The following is a 17,141-nucleotide window of genomic DNA, read 5'->3' on the forward strand; positions in this document are numbered from 1 at the left end:
AACAAATCCTGCAAAGAGCTCCCAGTAGTATTTCTGATGAAGGGCTTTTGCTCAAAACGTCGATTTTCCTGCTCCTCGGATGCTGCCTGAACTGCTATGCTTTTCCAGCACCATTCTACTGCAGAATCTGGTTTCCAGCATCTGCAGTCATTGTTTTTAACCCTGTTATGGACCAGGCCCAACCCCTCAAAATATTTTTGAAGCAGGAAGCTCAGACCGTAACTTTGATATTTGTTTCAGATAAGTGTACAATGGATATTCCTGGAGTGAATTAGCTGGTCAGACTGCTGACTTTTAAACAAACAGAATTTATTTATAAACTTACAGAATGAAACATAACAAACTGAAAATAGAATACCCAAATAACTTAACCTCTCCAAACCCAACAGGCTACCCCGATTTAATGATGTGTTCCAAAATACTTGTTAGGTATAAACAAAACAACCCCAATGAACCTTTCAAACTTTAGACATGTTGGAACCTTGGGTCATTTAGCACCTATCTGAAAAAAATCAACACAACATCACCTTGTAAAAGGACCAGCTTTGTGACCAAGGTCACCATCAACCTTCGACGCTCCACTGAAAAATATCCCAGCCTATTCAACTTCTCCTTATAACTCAAACACTCTCATCCTGGCAACTTTCTGATTAGTCTTTTCTGAGCCCTCTCCAATTTAATAATGTCCTTCCTAGTTTGGACAAAGATTTGTAGCTCGGGTGCTCGTTGTTGTGGTTCTGTTCGCCGAGCTGGGAATTTGTGTTGCAGACGTTTCGTCCCCTGTCTAGGTGACATCCTCAGTGCTTGGGAGCCTCCTGTGAAGCGCTTCGGTGATGTTTCCTCCGGCATTTATAGTGATTTGTACCTGCCGCTTCCGGTTGTCAGTTCCAGCTGTCCATTGCAGTGGTCCGTATATTGGGTCCAGGTCGATGTGCTTATTGGTTGAATCTGTGGATGAGTGCCATGTCTCTAGGAATTCCCTGGCTGTTCTCTGTTTGGCTTGTCCTATAATAGTAGTGCTGTCCCAGTCGAACTCATGTTGATTGTCATCTGAGTGTGTGGCTACTAAGGATAGCTGGTCATATCGTTTCATGGCTAGTTGGTGTTCATGGATGCGGACCGTTAGCTGTCTTCCTGTTTGTCCTGTGTAGTGTTTTGTGCAGTCCTTGCATGGGATTTTGTATACTACATTGGTTTTGCTCATGCTGGGTATCGGGTCCTTCGTCCTGCTAAGTTGTTGTCTTGGCTGTTGATTTGTGTGCTGTTATGAGTCCTAGTGGTCGCAGTAGTCTGGTTGTCAGTTCAGAAATGTTTTTGATGTATGCTAGTGTGGCTAGTCCTTTGGGTTGTGGCATGTCCTCGTTCCGTTGTCTTTCCCTTAGGCATCAGTTGATGAAATTGCAGGGGTTTCCATTTTTGGCGAATACATTGTTGAGGTGTTCTTCTTCCTCTTTTTGCAGTTCTGGTGTGCTGCAGTGTGTTGTGGTCCTTTTGAACAGTGTCTTGATGCAACTTCTTTTATGTGTGTTGGGGTGGTTGCTTTTGTAATTTAGGACTTGGTCTGTGTGTGTGGCTTTCCTGTATACCTTTGTGGTGAATTCTCCATTCGATATTCTCTGTACCATCACGTCTAGGAATGTGAGTTGGTTGTCCTTTTCTTCCTCTCTAGTGAATCGGATTCCTGTGAGTGTGGCATTGATGACCCGGTGTGTATTCTCTATATCTGTGTTTTTAATGGTTACAAAGATATCATCTACATATCTGACCCAGAGTTTGGGTTGAATTTGCGGTAAGACTGTTTGTTCTAACCTTTGCCTTACCGCTTCTATTATGAGTCCAGAGATGGGTGAGCCCACGGGTATGCCGTTGATTTGTTCATATATTTGGTTGTTGAATGTGAAGTGTGTTGTGCGGAATAGGTCCAGTAGTTTCAGTATGCAGTCTTTGTTGATAGATTCCCCGTTTTGTTGTCTGTTCTGTATTGTAGGCTATTGTTTCTCTGGCTAGGGTTTTGTCGTTAGAGGTGAACAGTGCCGTTCCCATGTCTGAGAAAAGAAATTCCTCCTCATCTCTGTTTTAACTGAGTGACACCTTAACACCTTAATCTGAGATTAAGCCCACTGGTCCTAGACTCTCCCACAAGGAGAAACAACCTTTCAGTATCAAACCTTTAAGAATCTTATATGTTTCAATGAAGTCACCTTGCATTGTTTTAAACTCAGGCCCAAACTACTCAACCTCTCCTCATGTGTAATTCCTGTATACCCTGGATTAATCTGGTGAATCTTGTCTGGACTGTCTTCAGGAAGAAAGTTGGAATGCAGATGCTGGAGATCAGAGTTGAGAGTGTGGTGCTGGAAAAGCACAGCCAATCAGGCAGCATCGCACGAGCAGGAGAATTGAGGTTTCGGGCATAAGCCCTTCATCAGGAAAGAGGCTTGTGGACCAAGGGCGTTGAGAGATAAAGGGGAGGGGTTTGGGGCTGAGGGAAGGTAGCTGAGAGTGCGATAGGTAGATGAAGGTGGGAGGGGGGTGGTGAAGGTGATAGGTTGGAGAGGAGAGTGGAACGGATAGGTGAGAAGGCCGATGGACAGGTAGGACAGGTCAAGAGGGTGGTGCCGAGTTAGAAGGTGGAATCTGGGATAAGACGTGGGGAGGGGAAATGAGGAAACTGGTGAAATTCACATTGATCCCATGTGGTTGGACTGTCCCAATTGGTTGATGATGTATTCTTCCTCCAGACGGCAGGTGGTAAGGGTTTAGCGATAGAGGAAGCCCAGGACCTGAAAGTCCTTGGGGAGTGGGAGGGGGAGTAAAAGTGTTCAGACTCAGGGTGGGGAAGTTGCTTCATGCGTGTGTCCCAGAGATGTCCTCTGAAGCGTTCTGCAAGTAGGCATCCTATCTCCCCAATGTAGAAGAGAGCGCATCAGGAGCAATGGATACAGTAAATGACTTGTTTGGAAGTGCAGGTAAATCTCTGCAGGTAAATGTGGAAGGCTCATTTGAGGTCTTGGATGGAGTTGAGGGTGGAGGTGTGAGCACAGGTTTTGTAATTCCTACAGTGGCAGGGGAAGGTGCTGGGAGGGTGAAGTGGATTAGTGGGAGCCATGGACCTGACAAGGGAGCCATGGAGGGAATGGTCTTTACGGAAAGTTGATAGGGGTGGCTAGGGAATTATATCTCTGATGGTGGGGTCTGTTTATAGGTCACAGAATAGCAGAGATGATGTGATGTATCCGGAGGTTGGTGAGGTGGAAGGTGAGGACCGGGGGGGGGGGGTTCTGTCTTTGTTGCGGTGGCAGGGTTGGGGTTCAAGGGCAGAGGAACGGGAAGTGGATAAGATGCGCTGGAGGGCATCATCGATTATGTGGGAGGGGAAATTGGTGTCTTTAAAGAAGGAGGCCATATGGTGTGTTCTGCAGTGGAACTGGTCCTTCTCGGAACAGATGCGGTGGAGGTGGAGGAATTGGGAATAAGGGATTGCATTTTTACAGTAGGCAGGGTCAAAGGTGTAATCCAGATAGCAGTGGGAGTTGGTGGGTTTGTAGCAATGTTCGTGTTGAGTCAGTCACCATTGATGGAAATGGAGGGGTCCAGGAAGGGGAAAGATGTGTTCGAGATAGTCCAGATGAACTTAAGATTGGAGTGGAATATGTTGGTGAAGTTGATGAACTGTTCAACCTCCTTGTAGGAGCACACGCTGCTGCCGATACAGTCATCAATGTAGTGAAGGAAAAGGTGAGGGATGGTGCCAGTGTAGCTGTGGAAGATGGACATTTTCCTCATACCTGACGAAGAGACAGGCATAGCTGGGGCCCATGTGGGTGCTCATGGATACCCTTTGGTCTGGAGGAAGTGGCAGATACAAAGGAGAAATTATTGAGGGTGAGGACCAGTTCAGCCAACCAAATGAGAGTGTCAGTGGAAGGGTACTGCTGGGGACAATGGGAGAGGAAGAATCAGAGGGCTTGGAGGTCTTCATAATGGTCAATAGTTGTGTGTAGGGATTGGATGACCATGGTGAAGATGAGGCACTAGGGGCCATGGAAACAAAAGTCATGGAGGAGATGGAGGGTGTAGGTGGTGTTCCGAACGTAGGTGGCAAGTTCCTGGACCAGGGAGAAAGGACAGTGTCAAGTTCTGTGGCGATGGACTATCCAAGCGCTTTAGGGAACATCTCTGGGACACCCACACCAACCAACCCCATCGCTCCGTAGCCGAACATTTCAACTCCCTCACCCACTCTGGTGAGGATATGCAGGTCCTGGGCCTCCTCCACCGCCACTCCTTCATTATCCAATGCCTGAAGGAAAAACGCCTCATCTTCCCCCTCGGAACATTTCAACCCAGGGCATCAATGTGGACTTCACCAGTTTCCTTATTTCCCCCTCCCCCACCTTACCCCAGTTCTAACCTGCCAGCTCAGCACCATCCTCATGACCTGTCCTACCTGCCAATTTTCCTTCCCACCTATCCACTCCACCCTCCTCTCCGACCTATCACCTTCATCCCCACCTCCATCCACCTATTGCACTCTTAGCTACCTTGTCCCCTGAACCACCCCTCTCCTATTTATCTCTCGACCCCGGAGGCTCCCTGCTTCATTCCTGATGAAGGGTTTTTGCCCGAAACATCGATTTTCCTGCTCCTCGGTTGCTGCCTGACCTGCTGTGCTTTTCCAGCACCACTCTAAGCTATCTTCAATCACAGTATATCTTCCCTTTCATGATATTCTAGTAGTGAGTTAAGCAAGTGCCTTGGATAGTTTTATATGCTTTAATACTTTTATACACATTTCCCTTTGAAATGGCGATCAACTTCCATTTGCCTTTTAAATTACCTGCAGATCATTTATGCTATCTTCTTGTGATTCATGCATCGTGTCCCACATCCCTCTGTGCTGGGGCTTTCTGCGTTCTTTCTCCATTTAAATAACACATTTGCTCCTCAATTCTTCCTGTCAAAGTGGATAACCTCACATTTTGAAACAGAAATTGATGGAAAATCTCAGCAGGTCTGGCAGCACTCTGTGTTCTGAAAAACAGTCATTGCATCTGAAAAATTAGCTCTGATTTCCAGCAACTTCTGTTTTTGTTTCAGATTTCCAGCATCCACTTTCTTTCTGTACCTCACATTTTCCCACATTACATTCTGTCTGCCAAGTTTTATTTTAACTATTCACTTAACATCTCAATATCCCTCTCTGCACTTGGTGCCTTGCAATGTATGTACTTGTCTAAAGTTTTAAGAATTTGCCTTTGGTTTTACTTCATTGAGTGTTGAAGATTAGATTATAGTAACATTTAATAAAGGGGAAAACAAGATTATTTGAGGTAAAACGCATAGGCAGTTTTTGGGATTAGTCTTGGAAAGTGATGGGCAGTTAAATTATTTTCCTACTAACCAAGTGGGAAACATTTATATGAAGAAGTAGGATTTTCTTTAAGGGGTGATTGCTTAATCACTTTATGCACATAGCTAATTAATCGAATGTAAAAAATATTATTGACATCATTGTCCTGATTCAAGAGAGGTTGAGATATGGGGAATTAATAATATTTGAATGAAAGTTCTTGCCTAGGAAGCAGGAAGGAAATGGAAAATGTGCAGTTATCCTTGAGAAGATGCAATCTGTATAAAGGGAAACTTTTACATGCTATAGCCAATCATGTAATGTAGATCATCATTCTAAAAGATTTGACCCTTATCTATATCTACAGTTGGAGGCTCAGAAACAGGCTTTGGAAGCTGTGCAAAGAGATAATAATCAGTTCCATGAGGAAAGTGAGTTAATGCTCTCAAATGTCAATAAATGGATCACAGAGCAAGGGTGAGTACATGTTATTGTTGCGAAATCATCGCATTACAGAACCTTACAACACATGAGGATTTTTGGCTCATCATGTGTATGCTACTTTTTGGAAAGCTGTCAAATTAATCCCGTTTTGCTGTTCATCTCCACAGTCTTGTAAAATGTTTCTTTCTCATATATCAAATTCCATTTTGAAAGTTACTGTTGAATCTCTTTCCACCACCTTTTCTTTCAGGTAGTGCATAGATTTGCATAACAATTACCTCATCTCCTCACTGGCTTCTTTTGCCAATTATTACAAGCTTATAATCTTTGATTATTGATATACCAGCAACTGTAAATAGATTGTCATAATTGGCTCAAATCATAATTCCTCATTTTAAAACTAATGCTTCTAATTTTATTGACTTAGGATATTCTAAGTATCAGAGTTATTGCTGTTCATCGCTGTGCAGACATTGTTGTTATTTATGGCTCAATGTATAACATCCAAGCACATTTTCTATATACGGTTCTGGGCAGAAAAGTTGCTGCTATGTTGGTGTAGTTACTTAATTGATCATTTCTATATTGTTATTGCGCTCTTGTGATTTTCAGGACATTTTCATGCATCACTTAATTAATGTAAGTGAATTGTTTCCCTTTATTTTGCATGTAAAGTAAGAAAGATTGTGCAAATAGATTAACCTCTTTAAGATATGCCTGAGTAGTCAAGGTTTTGACTTTTAAATTTCTTTTGATTATTTTAGAATGTTAATAGAGAAGAAGTTGCATTTCTATAGCAACTTTCAAGTACCAAAGCACTTTGCTGCCAAAGAATTAGCTTTAAAGTGTAGTCAATGTTAATAAGTGGAAATACATGCAATCTGCACACGCAAAGTCTCCTGCAAAGAATAATGTGACAAGTGGCTTGTGTGACAGTGCTGTCACTCTAAAAAGGTTATTTTGTCCTTGTTTTTTTTGAAGAGAGATTGGAAAGGCAGAGGTGCCAAAGATTCTAGATTTTAAGAGGCCTTTGTTTTGTTTTAAACAATTTAACAATGGTAAGGGAGAGGCCAGTTCTTCCAGTTCAGGCTTTCCAGTTTATTTTAGCTGTAGCAGCCACTAGATGTGTGAGTCCAGAAATGTTGCAAGATTCCTCTGACATTCTCTGAAATCTCTCTCTGTATGTTGTTCCCTCCTGCCTGTAAGAATCTATGTGTGAATTTACCTTTTTGCCATTGGTTATGGAATGTTATGCTACTGGAACATTTAACTAGTAACAATTACTGTATCAGATCGGTTGGGTTTTCCAATAGTTATTCTAAATTCCACTGTCTTTTGTTCGTGTTTTAACTGTAGTGTTTAAATAAATTATGTTTTGCTTAAAGCTGAGTGGTTTGACCAGTTGCATCACACCTGGAATACCCACTTCAAATCTGCCTTTAAAATAAGAAAACGTTAGGGTTTAAGCTATGTTGGAGTCATAGACTCATAGAGATGTACAGCATGAAAACAGACACTTCTCCAACTTGCCCATGCTGACCAGATATCCTAAATTAATGTAGTCCCATTTGCCAGCATTTGGCCCATATCTCCCTAAGCCCTTCCTATTCATATCCCAACCAGATTCCATTAAATGTTGTAATTGTCCCAACCTCCACCAGCCCATCTGGCAGCTCATCCATATATGCACCACCTTCTGCGTGAAAGAATTGCCCCTGAGATCCCGTTTAAATCTTTCGCCTCTCACCATAAACTTATTCCCTCTAGTTCTGGACTCCTCCACCCCAGGGAAAAAAACTTCTTGAAATATTTTGAGGGGGTCCTGGCCTGGTTAACAACACTTGTTAATTCCTTTTTGCTAGTATTGCTGAGGAAGTAATGATGACCAAGACAACAAAAGAATAACTTCTTCTTCAAATGTACTGTAGAATCTTAGTGTCCACCGAAAAGAACAGACTAAGACAAGCATTAATGTCCTATTAACATGTTTAAAAATACTGTGTTCACTCAGTCTATATTGAATTGTCAGCCGAGAATAAGTGCTTAAGTTCTACATTAGGGCCTGAATTACCAACTACATCATGACTTAAAGGCCAGAGTGTTACAAACGAGACAAATTAGCACTTAACTGCAAAGACTAATGCTGGGATTTTACAGCTCTAAAATGGCTGTAAAATTGCACACAATGGCATGGGGGTGAACTATCCACGTCATTATGTTGGGATGATATTTCACAGCAGTGGATGTGGGAACAGCACTTGTCTTATTGAAATAGGCCATTTAGAGGGATTTAACACCATTAAATATTCAATAGACCATCATTTAAGAAATGTTCTGAGGTGTTCTTTGAGTGTATGAGCTTGTGTAGTGGAGCCTGGCAGGTCTTTAAAGTTGGCAGCATGCTTCTGAAGTAGATTCGGTATTTGGCAGCCATGGTGTCAGGCACCTATTGTAGTTGAGGAGAAATTGGCCTGGAGTGCTGTTCAGTTCCTAGTAGGGGCTCCAGTAGAAGATGCAGAGAGGTGATATGCACTGTGTTCACCAAAATCTGGCAGTGTATTATGTTCAACAGTAGTTTTCTAAAGCAAGAAGAGTCTGAGAGGGACGGAGGTAGCGATAATAATAGCAGCACCTCCTTGCCACCTACAGAAATGGCCTCCTACTGGGGAAGCAGCAGAAAGCTGGCAAAGAGTTCATGAGTAGGCTCCAGTGTGAAGATGTTTCCCTGCTTCAGATGTTTTAAGTTAGGCAACGGGCCACCTGCATATACTAGTGAGTCACTAAAGGGCGGACCTTTCCTGAGGGATCATAATCAATCTTTGGACCGTGCCTGTCAAGGACTTGGTTGCGGTTGCATTGATGGTCATCCAGTGTCAGTTGCCAGAAGGGGCATTGTGGTGCTAAACATCTCTTTGCTTCTCGTTCAGGAATCCCCAGCTATAGAGCATTATATCAAGATGTCACTGATGTCTTCTTAAAAATGACCTATCAAACTAAATGAGTGCAGAGAGACTGAGCAAACCTGAAGATTCAGCCCTACTGCCAGAATCCCCCAGGTAAAAAGTCTGATAGGTTGCCTGCATGAAGTTTCCAAGGCTCCCACTGGACAATCAGCAGCTTTCATCAACAGGAAGGGATGCTTCCAGTTAGTTTCTTATCATTGTCATGGAAACCTGCGAGGTGCACTTGTTATTCTGAGACCAGCTATGATATTGAAATATTCCTGCATGATCAGGTGTCATAGCTTTTCACCTTTCCATACCCACAGGCTTCAAGATGTGGATGCAGGATGAATGGTCAGATGTGGGGTTGAATGGTCAGATGTGGGGAACCAGGACTGAATGGTCAGACATGGACATGGAAATGAATAGTCAGACATGGATGTGCAAATGAGTGATGCAGCAAATGTGAAGTGAAGCAGTTTTGAGTTGTTGGTAGCTCTTTCAACATAGCATGAGACGATCCGTGCATGTCAGGTGGTGATGCAGCCATTGCCTCAATCCCCAATTTCACCTAATGAATGGTTTGCCACTCTGCCTGCTGACTGTTAGTAGAGTAGTTTTTTTTTATTTGTCATTTCTACCATATACAACTGACAGAGTAAAAATGAGACAGCATTCCTCCAGGACTGAGGGTGTTACATGGACAGCACAACTACACTATCGTACACGGTATAAAGTGCATAAGAAGTGTAAAACACACAAGTTACAGTGTAACAGAAGAATGAAAAATAATATACATTTTTTTATGGCAACTCGAAGTCTTGCAAAGAAGCTCAGATGGGAAATAGTCCGATCATACTGTGTTAATGAGCCTGATGACTTGAGGGAAGAATCTGTCACACAGTTTGACCGTGAGAGACCAGATGCTTCAGTGTCTTCTGCCAGATGGCAGAAGGGAGACGAGTTTGAGTGAGGGAGGTGTGGGGTGTTCCACGATGTTCTTAGCCTTTTGGATGTAGTGTGTCTGTTATGGATGGAAGAAAGACCTCGATGATCTTCTCAGCCGTCCTCACCAAGCATTGTAGGGTCTTACGATCTGAGACAGTGCAATTCCCAAACCAGGCAGTGATGCAGCAGCTCAGGGTACGCTCATTGAACTCTCTGTTGACTGTGGTGAGGATGGAGGATGGGAGATAGGATTTCTTCAGCCTGTGCAGAAAGTAGAGATGCTGCTGGGCTCTCTTGGCTGTGGAGCTGGTGTTGAGGGTCCAGGTGAGATTCTCCACCAGGTGTACACAAGAAATTTGTTGCTCTTCACTATCTCCATAGAGGAGCCGTTGATGTCCCACAGAGAGTGGTTACTCTGTGTTCTCCTGAAGTCTAAAACCATCTCTTCCATGTTGTCCACATTCAGAGACAAGTTGTTGATTCTGCACCAGTCCATTAGCCGCTGCACCTCCTCTCTTTGACTAGCCTGATCAGGATCCCTCTGGAAACAGGAGTCAGAGCAGGAGGACCATCATTACCAATCCTTCCATCTTCTCCTTCTGCCAGGTTCTGTAAAATCACAGCCAGAACATTTTTTGGAAATCTGTGACATCATATCTGCCTCTCTGTTTCTAATTTACAAATTACATAAGGATCACATTTTACCAACTGATTGAAATGCAGGGTAATGTTATCCAGAACACATTTAATTAATGTTCATAGCAACAGTATCACTGCTCAAAATGCACATTATTTGGTACAAATCCAGTATACAATTTCTGAATAGAAAATGCAAAGAAACCTAAAACAAGGAGGTAATTACACCATCGATGACTAATTATAGCAATCTTCCATATAGAAACACGATAGCAGTCAGCAGGGTTCATTGATACATGTTCAGTTTCATGCTCAAACTATAAAAATTTTGAATTGAATAATTAAAATTTGAAACAGTCCTCAGTCAGAAATCCCATGGCAACAAACTCAAAGTACAATTAGTATCCATTGAGGTGGTGAATATCAGCTATCCTGTCAGCATTGCAACCATGTTTTTGCTCTGTATCTTCCAGCTTTTTTCAAGCCACCATGCCACTTCAGCACATAGTTTCTTGACAATGAGGCTACTGAACATGCATAAGGCTAACGCCTGCCCTTTGCCATCTGACCATCCGAAAACAGTGCTCCTGCAATGACAGTCAGGCTGTAACCAGGAAGGTCGTGGAACAGATCATCACTATCCTAAAGTATAGGTGGCTGGTCCACAAGTGGTTGTCCTCCAATACTCACTAGAATGTGCATCATAAAAAACAAACATCCTCCATCTTCTTGCTATTATCAAGATGCTATCCTGACTACCAGGACTTTGCTCATGGCCTCAGGAGGGACAAGGCTCCAGGACATTATCACTCCAGTTTATCTATCCCTGAAAAAGTTTTCAGTTCCTGAATCCCAGAAAAGATTGCTCGACCTCCATTGCTGTGCATTTTCCCATCTTACCATTCTCTGATATGGACTATTATGGATTCAACTGTGTAAATACCTTGAAATAAAAAACATCATAAAACAATTATTCTATACCAACTTCGTCTAGTATCCTTTCCAAAAATATATATAAAACACCCAAATACTAATTTTTATGCTTTCCCCTATGTGCCTCTCTTGTGGATATCGTTCTCTTGTTTACACAGTGCTACTCCACTTGTTGCAACATGGAAGGTTGGGGACTTTCAATGGCAAGACTGCAGGTGGCCACCCAAAAGCTCTATGCCTTGCGAGCCTGGTCTCTGAATATACCTTGACATGGGCACAGGAGTCGGGACACTGGTTGACAGAGACTGCAAACACTAACACAGATTGTGATAGGAGCACAAATGTTATAAACCTGAGAAAATATAACAGATTTCTACCACAAAGACCCACTACCACTCTTCCAGTTCTGCACCGCAATAATCCTGAAACATGCCTGTATGCTCTTAAGTATTGCTACCTGTGAGGATCTAAAATTTGAATTTAGGCTGTTGTCAGAAGCAACAAGTATCTGTAGATTTTTATTAACCACAAAATAGCTTTTCAGTTTAAAAAAACACAACAAAATGGCTGCAAGTAATGATTTGACTAAGTGAACTTGAACTGATGCTTTATTTAGAGATAAGAGAGGACAATAGATTTTTCATAATATTAATCATAAGACAGTGATTTGGTATTCAAACTAACCTTGAACTGCTTGCATGGGATGGTGCTCTACGTAAATTAAAAACCCTTTCCCAGGGAATATCATTGATTAACCTGCTGTAAACCATGGCACCTTATTATATGTGATTGGTCTTTTCTTGTAATTAAGGCTGTATTATCTCTTAAAAAACTTATAAATAATGTTTAATTTTTTAATGTAATTGCGCAACTTCACCCCGGAACACAGAAGCCTTAAACCTCCGTGTTGCTGGATAGAGTTGCGTCAAGATACCTTAATTCAATAAACTAATGACCTTTGCTTTTTGAACAAACCATATTCGTTGATTCTTTTGACCAATCTCGAACCAAGAGGCCCCTCTTGAAGGGTCATATATCTTCACCTGCAGCCATCATCGCCAGCAGTCTGAGGCTTAGGTGACAATAAGCAGTGATACCATGACCTTTTGTTGTACTCCAGCACTCAGAAATTAAGTGATGTTTGCCTCTGTTGGATTGGAGGTTGAAACATCAACTGGATTCACATCTGTTCTCATGGCGCTAGCCAACAATACCACACTGAGCAACTCTGAACAAAGCCCGCTGTCAAGATGGAGCTGTTTCTTCGCCACTGACCGTGACAGCAAATTATGTGGCAGGTGTGCCAACACACCAGGCGTTTCATTGTATATCCCAAGCAAGCTTTTTCTTGTACACTGTCTCATCAAAGAATTCTTCTGAGTCCATTGCAGCAGAACCCATTTTTGATCCCAGTTAGTTCTCAAGAAAAATCACTGGTCTCAAAATATTAACTTTGTTTTCTCCCTACCAAAACTGCCAGACCTGCTGAGTTTCTCCAGCAATTTCTGTTTTGTTGTGACCCCCAACCTTCTGAAGGCTCACATATACCTGAGCTTTCCATTTGACTTGGCTGTCGATCCGGGAATGCAGCACGTGTTGATCCCACTTCGATGGTACAAACCAAGTACGTGCGTTTCCAGTGTTTGATCTACAGGCTACGGAGAGGTCAGTTCAGGTGACAGTGCTTCATCTTCAAGGGTGTGCTGTTCTCTAAGGTCATTCCCCCTTCAACACTATTGTCTGTTCAGACAGCAGTCATTGAGTATCTGAAAATACATAAATGCATAAGGATTAGGTTAGGGAAGGTGGACAGAGTGGAAAACACCATCTGAATCTTGTACTTTATAGTTGATTGTGGAATGAAAGATCTGAGATTTAAGGAAATGCAAAAAGTGGATGCTTCAGCAACACTGGTTGCCATGATGTGAGTCACAGCCATGAGAATAACGCAGCACCTTCACCAAGAGGATGTGGGCACATGCAATTGTGCCTCTTTCATGACAACGTTGTGTTGGCATGCTTCAGTGTGCCATCTTGAACTGCAGGAGTTAGGAAACAAGCTTATGTTTTGAGGTGGTGTGGCTGTCAAACTGAAAGCTGGAAGTTTATGGAAACTGCATTTGAGGTTTGCAGCTATGGTAAGCATGTAAGGTTTAAGAGAAGCAAATTAATGTTATGTGTGTGAGTTGATTGCTCGGGGATGGTGAGCAATGGGATGAAGTGCATTGTGAGGTGAACAGTGTGTAAGGTTGGTGACACAGTAGGGAGGATGTGGCATTTGAAGATGTAATCACCTATCTTGACCACTCAAATGAATAATTGAACTTCTCCTGACACTGGAAGATCACCTCTTCTTTCTATCACCATAACTCAGACCTCCAGTGTTGTTTCTGAGAACCTGCAAATTCTTTCTCTGTAGCTTGCTGTTTTATTGTCCAATAAATCCTCTCAGAAAGTCATTCCTAGCCACTGCTAGCAAGCAGACTGCATCTCCCATTTATAAAGTACAATCTAGTTTTAAAAACTGCTTTAATTGGTGCTAAGATCACACAAATCTGAATCCCTGGTGAGTGTGCAATCACTCAACAGTGAATTTAACATGGAATGGTACAGCAGAATTAAGAAAATGAGCAGACAACACCAAGTTCACTAGCTTCTTGCTTTGGAGTTTTTACTTTATCCTAAACACCACACCCGATAACCTACTTGTTGAATTATTAGTCCTGTGTCTTTCTTAAAATTTCTATTGAATTTGCTGTTGTGGCCCTTTCGCATTTTTTTTAGATATTAACTTTGGTCATGCCTCAAATTTCATTGGTTATTTAGAATCTATTACAAACAGACTAAAGAAAGAAAGAACTAAGTGCTCATGCCCAGAATCGTCATAAAATAAGCTTCAGCTTGTTTTGCTAACAAAGATGATATAACTACCAAAATGTCTGTTTAATGTTAAAATAAAGAATGAAGGAAATTCTAGCATAGAATAACATGTTTAAAATCATGCTAACTGGAACTGGATTTCTACATTGTCAGCAATATACTCTATTCCTGATTTTTAAAAATAGATCATTTGATGTTAAGTCATACTCAGAATTAAACTTAAAATGAGGCAACTCAACCTATTATGTCACTACAGCTCTCTGAAAGAGCTATCCAACTAGCCTTGTTCCCTAGCTCTTTCTCCATTGCCCTGAAAGGTTTTACCTCTTTGTTTCACTGAATTTAAGGTACAATTTTTGCCCATCCCTAAATATCCTTGAGTATCAGGTGGGGAAGCTGTCTTCTTGAGGTGTTACAATCCATGTGATGGAGGTAATGTGACAATGCAGTTAGGGAGAGAATTCCTGGATTTTGATCCAGTCACAGTGAGAGAATGACACTTAAGTTCCAAATCAGGATGGTGTGTGGTTTGTGTGGGAATTTGCTACTCCCATGCAGTTGCTGTTCTTGTCTTCTGGATCATAGAGGCCACGGGTTTGAAAGCCCAAGGACCCTTGAGTTAGTACAGTGCATCTTGTACATGATATTCACTGTGTATCAGTGGTGTGGAAAGTGAATTGTGAAGGTGATAGATGGGAGAAGTTCCTGTGTGTTGTTGGAGCTTCAATCACCCAGGCCAGTGTACGGTATTCCATCATAACCCTGATTTGCACCTTGGAGGTCATTGATAGGCTTTGAAATGTATGGAAATGAAGTACTCACAGCAGAATCCCTAGTCTCTGTTCTGTTCTTGTAGCCACAGTATGTGTGGAGCTGGTCCAGTTCCTAGACCAAATGAGTTTTAGGTGCTTCCACAATGACCTTCCCTTCATTTGGTCTAGGACACTGTCCTGAAGTGCTCCTGCTGGATCTGAGGTAACTGACTTCCAGCAATCACAACTTTTGTACCAGTTATGGTTTTATATACCTCTATAAAGTCACCCCACAAACTCCTACGCTCCAGTGAAAAATAGTCCCAGCCTATTTAGCATCACCTCTCAACTCAAATCCTCCAGTCCCAGTAACACCCAGTAAATCTTTCCTGTACCCTCTTCAATTTAATCATATTTTTCTATGGTGTGATTCAAATAAGTAACATCTTGTGGGATTGATGAAACAAGAGAGTTTTGGAAATGGGAACAGAAAATGAAAAAGTGATTCAACAGAACCTTTCAAGAGAATGGGAGTTTCAGGGCTAAAACATTGGGCTTTAAAATTGGAGCAAAGAAGCTTGGGGTAAACAGTAAATAACTTGCCTTTATAAATCATCATTAATGGAATCAAATGCCCCAGTACGCTTCACACAGGAGAGAGTGCACTATGTAAAATTAAGAATGCAGACCGCAACCACTTTTTAAAAAATAATTCTATCCTTGCTCACTATTGTTGCATCCCCATGCTTCCTTTCCTGTTCAAAGTCTTGCCAATGTGGAAGGGATTTACCAGCCCTGTGGTGATATGTTTAAAGTTGTGATCTACTAAAGTTTGGAAAAATGCATCAGAGTAGGTCCTCAATGTCTTCCTGCCACTAACTGAATTTCCCAGGGTTGTCTGCCCTTGGGAAATACACTGTACAGACCAGGTGTAGGGATTCCATCGTGTCTACTTGATTGCACATTGACCATAGTTTTCACAATGGCTTTGCCAGTTTCCATGAGGGGAAGTAACTCCATAAAGTGTTGGCATTTGTAGTATGGTGGTAGTGTCCCTACCTCTCACTTAGGAAGTCTAAGTGAAGTCCCACCTACTCCAGAGTTATAAAAAACATCGCTGATTAAGTTGGATGGATAAAGTCTGAGTTGCACAAAATTTTGGTGATTTTCCTGCACAATGGAAGCAAGAGTTCATTGATAGGTGAGTGTGAACTGAAACTAGTAGCCAGTCAGTTCTGCTGGATTTACAAGCACGCAGGGTCAGGTTAGAGAACTGAAGGATGAATGGTAACATTTAGCTTTGAATGCAGTATCCAGAGCTCATGTATACAGCAAGAATAGAAATTGATGGAAAAGCTCAGCAGGTCAGCAGAATCTGTGGAGAGAAATCAGACTTAACATTTCAGTTTGAGTGACCTTTCCTCAGAACCCCTTTCGTTTTTTATTCATGCATGTAATGCTCCCCACGGAGACCAATAACTTTTAAAAAGCCATATGAATTTACACAAAGGATCACATTTTGCTATTTCCTATTTTTAAGGCTTTTACACTAAAATATATGCGAAAACCAACATAGATAAAATATTATTTAAAAGTCAACAGATACCCTTTTTTTTGTAAATTACTGTATTTCCTCTAACATCTTAACACTGTGAGAGGTTTTTGCTTATCGGTATACATTAAATACTCTACTCTTCATTGACATGAGTCTCCAGTTTATAGTCCAGAGTTCCTCCTCTCAAACAGGACCCCTTCTTTCTGCTTTACGAGGGTGAACTTTCCAATGTTCTTTTCAACAAAGCCCCCTTTATTTAACAATTTGAGCATAATTAAATGGTCTCCCCTTTGGTGGTTCTGTGGTCTTACATTGCACATAATCCTTATTTCCTCAAAGGATGGCTCCGTCCTCTGATTGGTGTTGCCCAAACAGCAGTCATTTGGAGCTGTCAGTTCTGAACACGAGTCATCCCAGACTCAAAATGTTAATTCTGATTCTCTCTGCAGCTGCTGCCAGACCTGCTGAGTTTCTCCAACATTCTCTGTGTTTGTGATTTGTATCGAGCACGGTAGCATCTTTTGTGGATCCTCTTCTACAAGTATCAGTCTGACTGTCTCCACAAGTCTGTATTGGCAAGCAGCAAGAACACTTGTGTTCTCCTATGTGTTCATGTGTTCGAGCTTGCATCTGACTTTTATTAGGGTTTGTCCTGGGCCCAGAGACCCTGATAATAAATTCTGAAAGACCTGCTGCCA

The 17,141-nt window shown here is 42.0% G+C and overlaps 1 protein-coding gene across 1 annotated transcript in view; it reads left to right on the plus strand.

Annotated features, from left to right (window-relative positions):
• LOC132815300 (polyamine-modulated factor 1-binding protein 1-like) overlaps nucleotides 1-17,141 on the plus strand; it is a 318,458-nt gene that overhangs the window by 219,753 nt on the left and 81,564 nt on the right. Inside the window, exon 18 of the mRNA XM_060824144.1 lies at nucleotides 5,721-5,830. Within this exon, the coding sequence (XP_060680127.1) occupies nucleotides 5,721-5,830 (110 nt within the window). The remainder of the gene's footprint in view (nucleotides 1-5,720; nucleotides 5,831-17,141) is intronic.

The sequence above is a fragment of the Hemiscyllium ocellatum genome, chromosome 4, assembly GCF_020745735.1.
Source record: "Hemiscyllium ocellatum isolate sHemOce1 chromosome 4, sHemOce1.pat.X.cur, whole genome shotgun sequence".
NCBI lineage: Eukaryota > Metazoa > Chordata > Chondrichthyes > Orectolobiformes > Hemiscylliidae > Hemiscyllium > Hemiscyllium ocellatum.